Here is an 11528-nt window from a genome sequence, read left to right on the forward strand (position 1 = left end):
AACACGGTATGAGCTTCTCGTCACGTGCTCGCACAATATACAATGACGTTTCCACGGCCGCTCCGCAACGTGGCTCCGTTGGTGACGCACAAGCGGCCATTTGGAAGTTTTGATGACGCACAAGCGGCCATCTTGGAAGTTTTGGTACCTAACGTCATCACAACTAGCCAGACTGCTGTGTGAAGTCACCAGAATTTGTACTGTAGCCCGAAGTCAGCTAGTGTCGATGTCAGTAGGTTCGCCACGGAAAAATTGACTTTAATATCAAATTAAAATACCTTATCAGCATTTTCTGAGCCTCACACTTACTCAGAGCCGTCTCTGCATAAAGGAGATATGTATGGCACAGTAAACGCGCCTTCAAAAAAAAGGTGTCAGTACCCCTTTAACCGCTTGAGACCTTTATAAGCCAAAGAATGACTTAACTTGCCCATGCAGCTGATTCCTGCCCGAATACGGCATCCTCAAGAGGATCTGCCACCGGTGTATCCCAACGGCTGGTTTCCCATTATCGAGTCTCAAGAACTCAAGGTGAAACAAGTAAAGCGAGTCGATGTGCTTGGTAAGTTGGAGTGTCGGAATATCCATCGCCCATGCAATGACATCTCACAGAAAAAGGTAACAATCATGTGAGAATGGCTTTATCTATTAAAACAGGGAAAAAATTCCGAAAAAAATTAGGTACTCGTTTTGTTCTTAATTGTTGTTTGTTATTAGTTTACACAAATTTTGATAACTTATTAGTACTTTACAAGTAAGACTTCATTCCTCGGAAGGTGAAAGGTATAAGTAAAGTCCGTTTAACTTCAAGAAACTCCGTGTATTTCCCTGGTTGTGAACTGAGTAAAGGTACATTCACACCGAAGGCGGGGCGGCAAAGCGTCCAAGCGGGCTTTTCAAGGCGGCGAGGCGGCGAGCGCGCGTACCTGTTCAGACCGCATGGCTCTCTTGGCTGCCCGCGCGGCCGAGGAGGCAGGGCCTCTCGCGCGTTAGCGCACGTGTCGCTATCACGTGGCACGGCTTCTCCCAAAGAGACACCCGCACCACCGCCGCGCCACCGCCGCAGCGCGTTCTGATTGGCTGCGGCAAAGCGGCGAGTAGCGGCGAGCAGCAAAAAATTGGTCCGAGAGCGATCGGACCTGCCGACTCGTTTTCCGCCCCGCTTTCGCCGCCTGGAGAGGAGGTTTTCACGCTTTCCGCCTCACCGCTTTGCCGCTTTGGCCGCCCCACCTTCGGTGTGAATGAGCCTTAACTGCGGTAACAGGACGCTCCCTAGTCTTGTCTTTCTCGCTGGATGCCGCTGTAGTATTTTCTTGTGCTTTGAAGCTTTCTTCGTGATGCGCACGGCAATGTCCTTTTACGTTGTGGCATAACCTACTCACGCAAATGCCTACATTTCCGGTGTTTTTTTATTGCTGCCTCGATGACATGACATCCGAGTTACCTCGCTACAGCAGTATCCTGGATCCTGCTTGTTATTTCGAAGGCGAATGGAAGTACGGACACATCAGCTAGAGAAACCAGACTAGTGCCACGAAGCTGTCAAATAACATTCATAACCAAGCAAGTCAGTATTATCATCAAACGTCATTCCTGCAGATAAGGGCCATAAGCCTGAGGACCAATTCACGGACAAAAACAATAATAGGCAATGATTTTCCTATAGGATTAGAGCTCATCGCCTTGCGTACCGAGGACGGCGTGGCACATGTGCTGGACGCCTACTGCCCTCACCTGGGAGCTCACCTTGGAGTGATGGGCCGTGTAGTGGGAGAGTGCATCGAGTGCCCATTCCATGGGTGGAGGTTCGATGCAAAGGATGGTGCTTGCACCCATGTGCCTTACTCAGCAAAAGGTACGCTTTCATAACTTCTCGTAATGACGTTCTTGCAGCGTACAAATTTCGTCCTCTCTCTGTGTGTTTGCGTCAGTGTGTGTGTGTGTGTGCGCGTGTGTGCGTGTGTGTGTGTGTGTGTGTGTGAGTGTGTGTGCGCGCGTGCGTGCGTGTGTGTGTGTGCGCGTGTGTGTGCGTGTGTACGTGCGTGCGTGCGTGCGTGCCTGTGTCTGTGTGTTTATTCAGAGTTATTTATTAAGTCTTCTCATAAAGGCAATTCACTGAAGGTAAAACACACTCCCTTCGCCCGCTCAATCGCGTATCCATAGCATTCGCCTCTGATTCATATTACGCTGCTCGCTCTTGTCACAGTGCCAGACTTCGTCAAAATAAAAACGTGGACCACGGTCGAGCTTCTGGGCAACGTGTTTCTGTGGCACCATGCCGACGGCGAGGAGCCCAGCTGGCAGGTAGAAGACGTTCCCGAGGTGACGAGCGGCCGCTGGAAAGCGTGGACGCGATACGAGGAGACGCTCAGCTGCCACATCCGGGACCTGGCCGAGAACGAGTCGGACGTGACGCACTTCGGCTACTTCCACGGGACCAACGTGCTCCTGTCGCCGGAGGAGTTTGCCAAAAACGCGGGCGACACCACCTGGGGCCGCTTCTTCACGCACCTGTGGACGGCCAAGTGGTACACAGACGAGCACCGCTGCTGCGTCGACATCGCGGCCAAGATCCGCGTGCTCGGTCGGTGCCCACGACTGTTCGACAACGTGACATACTTGAGGCTACAGGGACCTGCACTGCTCGTGGTGCACGTTGAAAGCAGATTTGGCGCCCAACTCACGGTGGTTGCTGTCACACCACTGGGTCCGTTCCGAATCCGTGTCGTTCACACCATTCACTACGCGCCAGGCACCAACTTGCTCTTTCGCTGGCTGGCCAGCATCGTCTACACGAAATCCGTGAGTACGCTTGGGCGTTCAACGAGCAGCATAATAACTAAATGAATTAATCATAGCGTCCGGGCTTCTGTGCATGCACCAACAAAGCCAGTTCTTATTTATTTATTTATTTATTTATTTATTTATTTATTTATTTATTTATTTATTTATTTATTTATTTATTTATTTATTTATTTATTTATTTATTTATCGCTAGTACACATCTGTCTAGGAAACCTGTGTCTCTTACAGGATAGCTATAAGCGTCTAATATCATGCCATTTCGACAGGAACGGAATTGATCGCTTGTCTATGTGGTTCATAAACGCACTCTACGTTCACTCGGGTGAGAGGTTTGAGAGGCAATTTCATCACTGTGCTCAGTGATGAGAATACAAACGTACAAAGGTGGTGGGACTGGGCAAGTAAAAAAAATCTGAACAACATCGAATATATGCTGCCTAAAAGCGAGCCATTGTTAGGATATGAGTTGATATCATTGATCGAAATTCAGCAGTCCCATGCGTTCACTCAGGAAGTGGTACTTCTGAGCAACCAGCATAACTATTCTTCAGCACAATCATTCGTAACAGCCCTCAAGTTGATCGTTTTGTCCCCCTCACGACTGCAATGCGTATTCTTGACCTTCATACCACTGGCGTAGCCGGGGGCTAGTGGGTGTTCAAACTCCCCCCCCCCCCCCCCAGTGGCGTAGCAAGGAGTTGGCGCACCGGGCCCATGCCTCCCCCTCCCTCCCCGAATTTTTTTTTTGCCATGGCATACAGAGCACAAAATGACACTCGCCCACATCTGCCTGCCCGGCCCCGACTTGAGATCAAGGAGGTGTCCCTCCTCCACCCGAAAGAAGTTTCTTCCAACGCCCCTGCTCCCCCCCCCCCCCGCCGAAATTTTCCAATTCTGCACCTGTATATATCCACGCACGCATACAAACGCACGCACGAACATGCATTAAGTATGGCTGAACCACCCTCCCCGAAAAAAAATTCTATACGCTGCTGCCTCATATAAGAGTTGAATATACGACAACTTCGAATAGGTAATTCTGGAATCGATTAGGAATTAAACAGTAGGCAAAAAACTTACACCATCTCCCGCTAAAGGGGACCATGAGGCGATGCGAAGCCGGAGCACTTGCACGATCGCGTTCCGTTGGCGTTCGCTGGGCATGCTACCGACCTCGCGTCGTGGAACGCGAAGAGGAACACTACGCGCATCGTGTCTTCCCTCTAGCCTGGTCGTTAATTCTCACAGGGCGTGCGGGGAACGTCGACAAGCGCGCGAGAGAGGCAGCGTAGGAGAGGAGAGAGAGGGGGAGGGGACGCGAATGCGCTGGCCCTCATCGCGGTGCTGCGCAGGAGAGAATTTCGGCATGTCGACCCCGCATTTCAGAGGAGCCAACCGAGGCAAGCGCTGGACTGAACGCGCGCAGCGCCCTGCCATATGAAGGAGAGGAGACTAGAGGAGGAGAGTAGCGTATGCGCCGTGAGAGCAGAAGCGAAAACGCAGGAGAAGCGCAAGCAGGTGCTGGTAGAGAAGTGGAGAGAGTAACGCGCAGCTGTTGGAGAGAGGGAAGGAGGAGAGTCGCGCATGCGTAGTGTGAGTGCGGACCACAACGCTGAGTGCGGATGACCACGCCGCCTTACATACCCCCGAGCAAAAGATACTTCGCATCTAAAAACATTAACACTCGAGGGGACGTGAAGTGGAGCTCGCTCCTCGTGAGTTAGCAGCTGATCGTTCATCGCCGCGCTGTCACACTCGGTGCTTTTACAGCCTCCTACGTCCAGTGAAAAATCCTCGTCGTCGAGATGGTTTCTTTCAACATCACTGCTGAAAGCAATCTGGAGAATTTCCCCAGCCGAAAGATTTCGACCACTCCGTGTCACGACGTTAACAAATAAAGAAACATTTGGGCACGGAGAACATCTTGCTTAATCTTGCTCTCAAAACTTTCAACAAGAAAATCGCTTGCAGTGTGCTGCCACCTGTCAAGAAACGTACAAAACAAAGCGGCGCAGCGCTGGCTATGAAAACAACACACAGGTGAAGGGCGAAAGCGTTCGCTGCACGAAATCCGTGGGGCGGACGCGTCCTCGAATGACTGAAGCGTCGGTCGCACGATTCATAACAGCACTTTTCTGGCAAGGAATAATGCGCCCTATTTTAAAGTATCGCCAATTTGAGATTTCTCAGTTATAGAAGAGCACATCACGAACCTGCGCGGCTTCCCGCGTACGATGTTATGGGATGCATACGCTACAAAAACACTGACAATTGCTATATGCAATTAAAACAAGGTGAGTTTCTACTGAAAAGGTCAGACGATAATATTTAACTAATCTACGTGGCAACAGAAAACCTCGCGACGCTGATATGTGCACGCTGTGGGCTATCATTGAAAGCACGCGTATTTTCACAAAAACTTCGCGCCTCGCAAGAACGAACCAGATTTCTAATGTCACGCAGGGCCCGGTTTGTTCACTGATGCAGGAAGCATGCCACGTCGTAGTGTTTCTTTCCTGCCAACGCGTTAACGATCGGTCTAGCACAGACGAACAAGGCAACGGCTTCCAGAGCTGCCAGTTTGTCGTCTGCTGACCCTCCTCGTGGGGGTTCTCCTAACTTCCGCTTGGTGGCGTGACAGTCTATCGGCATAAATGGGCATTGCGAATAGTCACGTTGCGCAATACCAATTTCGGTGTATATCAAGCGAGCGAAACGGCCGCGAGCGCACCATGAGCATGGCATGTATATCATGTCGTACATGACTTGCATGTCATGATTTTCATGTTGCCATCTCTCATTTACGTTCATCATACAGTCGCGTCGCGCAATACCAATTTTGGTGAATATAAAGCCAGCGAAACGGCTGCCAGCGCACCATGAACGTGGCATGTAAATCATGCCGTTCATGGCATGCATGCCATGATTTTCATGTTACGACCGCTCATTTATGTTCGTAATACGATCATGTTTTGCCATGGCAATTTTGGTATACATCCCAATAACGAAACGGCCAGGGGAGCACGAAGTCGTGGGTGGCTAGATAGATAGATAGATAGATAGATAGATAGATAGATAGATAGATAGATAGATAGATAGATAGATAGATAGATAGATAGATAGATAGATAGATAGATAGATAGATAGATAGATAGATAGATAGATAGATAGATAGATAGATACGCTCAAAGTCGTGGAAGTTCGCTAAATGCTTCGCATTTCAAGGGGGCGTGCCAGCACTCCACACGACGACGTCGACGAAAGGAGCAAACATCAGCGTCATCGCCTGCATGTCTGCCAACGGCGCGCTGCACTGCCTAATAGCCAAAAGAGTCCATTGGAGTGTGTTCGATGACTTTCTCGCCGACGTGTCGGCCCTGGTTGAGTCTGAGGACCTCGAAACAGAGGCCGTCTTCATTTCTGATAACGTTCCTGCTCGTAACCGCGCAGAATAGGAAAATCTGGCCAGCTCGGACCATTTTATCAAGAGGCCGCCGTGATACACCGCTTTCTTTAATCCGATTTAGGAAGTGTTTTCGAAGTTTAAAGGCATTGTCAAGGAGTACCTCAGTGAGCAGCGCGACGCAGTCCTGGTGACTCCACATAGGGCGTACAAATGGAGCACAGGCGTTCGTTGCTTGTGAATGCAGCACAACACGCAATGCCACCTGTTCAGCGCGTGGATTGCGCGGCATTCGATAGGCACAACTTGTCGATAGGCACAACTTGTCTGCATTCAGAGAGGAAAACATACCGACGTTCTTTGTGCTTACAAACCCCTCCAGAAAGTGCCCTAGTCTCCTTTACAATCATTACTGCATCGAGATAGCCGCATTTTTGTACGTCCATAGCCTCGAAGGACGCTTCTCATTAAGCACGTCACGATGCTACTTTGCAGGTGACCCTCTGGTTGTCGATGCTTGAGCTATATATGCAAGAAAAGAATGCCACCTCATGTGAGATTAAGCTGGTCTCCATTTTCCCGCTTCTAATTGACTGAGCTGGGATAATGAACAAAGTATCACTCCACTAAAACAGTGATACGCAGGTCGACAGCCGCTAACGGTGCTTCATTTCATTGAAAGACGTGTGACTAAACGTGCGAACGTTTCCCTTTACACAATCACTTAATTTCATATGGATACCGTCAGTATTGAAGAGTATATGAAGCGTGGAGACTACTTGAGTCACTAGTGATCAGAATATTACACTTTGAACATAATTTCATTTGATATGAATGTTGGCCGCTAATGGGAGCGCACGCATGGGTGAGAACTATGGTGATGTAACGCAAGTCAGAAGCGGATCACGTCATTTGACTGAGTGATACGTAGCAGGTTGTTGTCCTTTCGGAGACGTTTCGTTTGATATGCATGTCTACAGGTTACGAAAATGCGTGCGTGGGTGATAGGCGTGATGGTGCCATGTGAGTCACTAGTGACCACGCCATTAGACCTGCACGATAGATATCATGTTATTACTCTTTCAAATATATTTCGTTTGATATGCAGGTAGGCAGGTTAGGAAAGTGCGTGCGTGGGTGATAGGCGTGATGACGTCGCGTGAGGCACTAGTGATCACGCCATTCGACTGCGTGATATGTAGAAGGCCATTACTGTTTCAAATGCATTTTGTTTGATATTCAGGTCGGCAGGTTACGAAAGTGCTGCGTGGAGGATAGGCGTCATGCCGTTACGTGAGTGACTAGTGATCACGCCGTTTCGCAGAGTGATATGTAGCAGGTGGTTAGCGTTTCAAAGACATTTCGTTTGATATGCATCTCGGCAGGTTAAGAAAGTGCGTGCGTGGGCGATAGACGTAATGACGTCACGTGACTCACTAGTAATCACGCGATTAGACTGCGCGATAGATATCATGTTATTACTCTGTCAAAGATATTTCGTTTGATATGAAGGTGGGCAGGTTGGGAAAGTGCGTGCGTGTGTGATAGGCGTGATGACGTCGCGTGAGTCACTAGTGAATACGTCACTTGACTGAGGGATATGTAGCAGGCGGTTAGCGCTTCAAAGACATTTCGTTTGATATGCAGGTCGGGAGGCTAGGAAAGTGCGTGCGTGGGTGATAGGCGCGATGACGTCGCGTGAGTTACTAGTGATCACGTCACTTGACTGAGTGATAGGTATGAGGTTATTACCCTTTGAAAGACATTTCATTTGATATGTATGTCAGCAGGTCAGAAAAGTGCACATGTCAATCGGAAGCGGCTTGATTCCACGTCGGTCACTTACTGATCACCTGCTAAAGTACAAGCTCAGTGAGCTGTCAGATGCGTTGCTAGTGACCCTCTCAAGTGGCTGAGGAATTGTATATATATATATATATATATATATGTATATTATATATATATGTATATATATATTATATATATATATATATATATATATATATATATATATATATATATATATATATATATATATATATATATATATATATATATATATATATATATATATATATATATATATATATATAAGCAACCTTTTACCTCAGTAAATAACTTCGATCGGTATGCATGGCAATAAGGATGGAAAGCGTGTGGCATGATCGAATCCAATTGGCGCAATATCTGTCACGGTTGTAACTCACTTATGTGAGTCTTCACTTGTCACTCGGAAACGCGCCTGGAAAAGAAGAAAACGAGTGACATTCCACATGATGGTGATGACATCAATAAAGAGCTTCCAGTCATGACGCCTTTTACGAGCTATTTCGCAAGGAATACGGTTCGTTCTTCAATCAGTTTGCAGGATAATTAAATTGACTGGCACAGGAGATTAAAATGAGTGGGATTTGGATTAAATTATTGGCGCAAGGATTAAATCAAATGGCACGCAGATTCATTCCAATGGCGCTGGGATTAAATGTGGTGGCGCCTGGATTAAATTATTGGCGCTCGGATTAAAAGTGTTGGCGTTCAGTTTAATTGGATGGCACCTGGATTATTATCATTGGCGGTTGGATTAAACTGAGCGGGGAAACCTGTAGAATGTTTATTCTACTTTACGAGGTAAATGTTTGTTATATGACGTCTAATCATGGTGTTGGTAGACACAATATTAATTTTCCTAATTATGCTATAAACATCCGTTTTATGCGGCCTTGAATACTATCAGGTGTTCACCTGAGATGTGGATGACTCTGTATATTTAGAGGTAGCATAACAGTACCTGATATGTGATTCCCTGTGCCTCGCAGTTTGAACGGGATCTGCTCGTGTGGAATCACAAGAAGATGCTGCTGAAGCCACCTCTCCAGAAAGGAGACAAAACTATTGCCGATTTTCGAAAATGGTACAAGCAATTCTACAGTCAAAACAGCCCCACGTGGCAGGATATTAGGCTTCGCACGCTGGAATGGTGAACGTCATATTGCGTGCTATTATTAAAAAACGAAAAACTTCATGCATCTTCAAATCATTTTGTTGTGTTATCTGTGCCTGCTTATTTCCTGTATTTACGAGGTTTGGCTAAGAGATTTCAGTGGCTTCACGAGGTTTCGGTGTGTGTGTGTGTGTGTGCGTGTGTGTGTGCGTGCGTGTGCGTGCGTGTGCGTGTGTGTGTGTGTGTGTGTGTGTGTGTGTGTGTGTGTGTGTGTGTGTGTGTTGCAAAACGGGTAAAACCAGGAAAATTGTGTAATGGCGCGCATTTAAGAAGAAGACAAGAACTGAACATTTGTGGAGGCCAGTTGTATACAGCCTATATGACCTCCAATGACCGTTAAGGCTCTGTTATACTCCGAAGCCCGACGCGAGCGCCCGCGAACACGTTGCGTTTCGTCACGCTGAGCCGGCGACGCTACGCCAGGCGCAAATCGGTCTCCACTACAGTCGAGCCGGTTCCAATGCGCCGGTGCAAGCGCATCTAGAGGAGCGCATGCGCAGTAAAGCGAAAAATGGCCGCGCCACCTGTCGGGAACCGACGAAACAGCCCGCGGAAGCAGGTTCCTGTACATGCGAGTCCGGCGCGTCCGGCGCGAAATGCAGCAGGATCTATTCGGCTGCCGAGTGACGCCCGAGCGCGCCAGCAGCCGTCGGCCGCGTCGGCGGTCAGCCAACGCCGGACTATAGGGGGCTGTTTTCTGCTGACGTAACGTCGCTGTGACGCGCGCGCGCGCTCGTCGACGTTACGCTGGAGTATATCAGAGCCTTTATAGTGTGTAACCATAAGTTGCAGGGAATGGTCGATCAACCTAACTTTACTCTAGTGAAGTATCATCATGCCGATCACAACTGGACCGTTAATACCTTTTTTACGTATTTCTGACAGGGACCAATATTGCAAGCCACTATACCCAACGACGTTTGGAAAGATCGATTTTGATGCCAGTAAACGATAGCCGCCGTCGCAAAGGTTTTCATGCGATACTATGCATGATACAAACCGAAGCATTGCATATCATACTGCAGCCACTGCGGTGGTACAGTGGATACGGTGCTCGGCTGCTGACCTTCGGTTCGTGGTTTCGATCCCTGCCGTGGCGGTCGCATTTTCGATGGAATCGAAAATGCTAGACCCGTGTGCATAGGCGTGCGCAGGGTTCTCCAATATGAGGGGCCAAGTTTGACAGCAGCGGCCCAATCTTTTTTGAATAAGAGGCTGGGTCCGAGCTAGTTGGTACACTGACATTATGAAACCGTTAAGCGCACAAAGACGCTCTGTGTGTCGTCTTCTTGTTCCCGTCTTTGTGCGCTTAACGGTTTCATAATGTCAATCTTTTTTATTTTTTTCTTTAGTCCAGTCCGAAAGCAAACAGCTCCTCCATGGATTCAAAAATCAAAATGAAGCGATGAAGTGGTTCTCACAAAGGCCTGCTAAAGGTGCCCTGCTTTCTGGAGTAAAAGGGGGTAGTAAACAGTTCTTCGAATGCAACGTCAGGCGTCCTTGGTCGTCATTATTGTCAAAAAATATGCGTAGCCATAACCTCGCGCAATAAACAATGACTTGAAAGGTCTGGCTTAATAACGGTATAGGACAGAATTGGCGCCCCCCTTAAGATGTTTAAGGGGGGGGGGGCGTCCTCCCCGTGCCCCCATTGTGCGCACGTGTATGCCAGTGTACGTAGATTAAGGCACACGTTAAGGAAACTCAGGAGGTCGAAATGTCCAGAGCCCTCCACTGTGGAGTGCCTCATAATCATATCGCTGGTTTGGCAAGTAAAACCACAGCAAATGGGTCATGTGAGCAGTGTGCAGGAACGTGGCGATCCGCCGTCGCTGTACAGAGCCACACAATGCGGAATCCTGTCGAGCAACTGCCATGGATCACACGAAGCCTCATCAAGGGACTGTTCATTAGTGAAAAAAGAATGGAGTGTCCTGAAACAGATGGTACGGGACGGCTCAACGCACAAAAAGGGTGCTGACATTGTGAGAAATAGACAACGACGCTCTCATCGGCGACGAAGGTCTAAGGCTACTGCTGCCCAATCTGGACGGCCACCGCGATCTCCTACTCCGACAGACCGTCAGACTTCTCTTAAGCCACAGCTACCACCACTGCCGCCACCACCGCCGCACAATGCATCGATATCAGAGAGCCGAAAATACATGGAGGCATTGAAAGAAGGGGCAGATGTCGCGTGGCCCTCACTGCCACCACTGCGCACTCAGACAGAGCCGGTGCAGAATGCCCCGCAATGTGCTTCATCGTCCACAGATGATTGCCACGACGAAAACCTACAAGTCCTCGCTCTGTGTAGGT

General features: G+C 48.6%; 1 protein-coding gene across 1 annotated transcript; it reads left to right on the forward strand.

Annotated features, from left to right (window-relative positions):
• Positions 1-361: 361 nt before the first annotated feature.
• LOC119379265 (cholesterol 7-desaturase nvd-like) lies at positions 362-9189 on the forward strand (the record flags this gene model as incomplete). The annotated part of the gene is made up of 5 exons (XM_049412100.1): positions 362-373; positions 472-562; positions 1667-1855; positions 2207-2802; positions 9025-9189. Coding segments are annotated over 5 exons (1053 nt in total), but the record flags the coding sequence as incomplete, so codon positions are not given.
• Positions 9190-11528: the final 2339 nt, after the last annotated feature.

Source organism: Rhipicephalus sanguineus, chromosome 1, assembly GCF_013339695.2.
Source record: "Rhipicephalus sanguineus isolate Rsan-2018 chromosome 1, BIME_Rsan_1.4, whole genome shotgun sequence".
NCBI classification, from domain to species: Eukaryota; Metazoa; Arthropoda; class Arachnida; order Ixodida; family Ixodidae; genus Rhipicephalus; species Rhipicephalus sanguineus.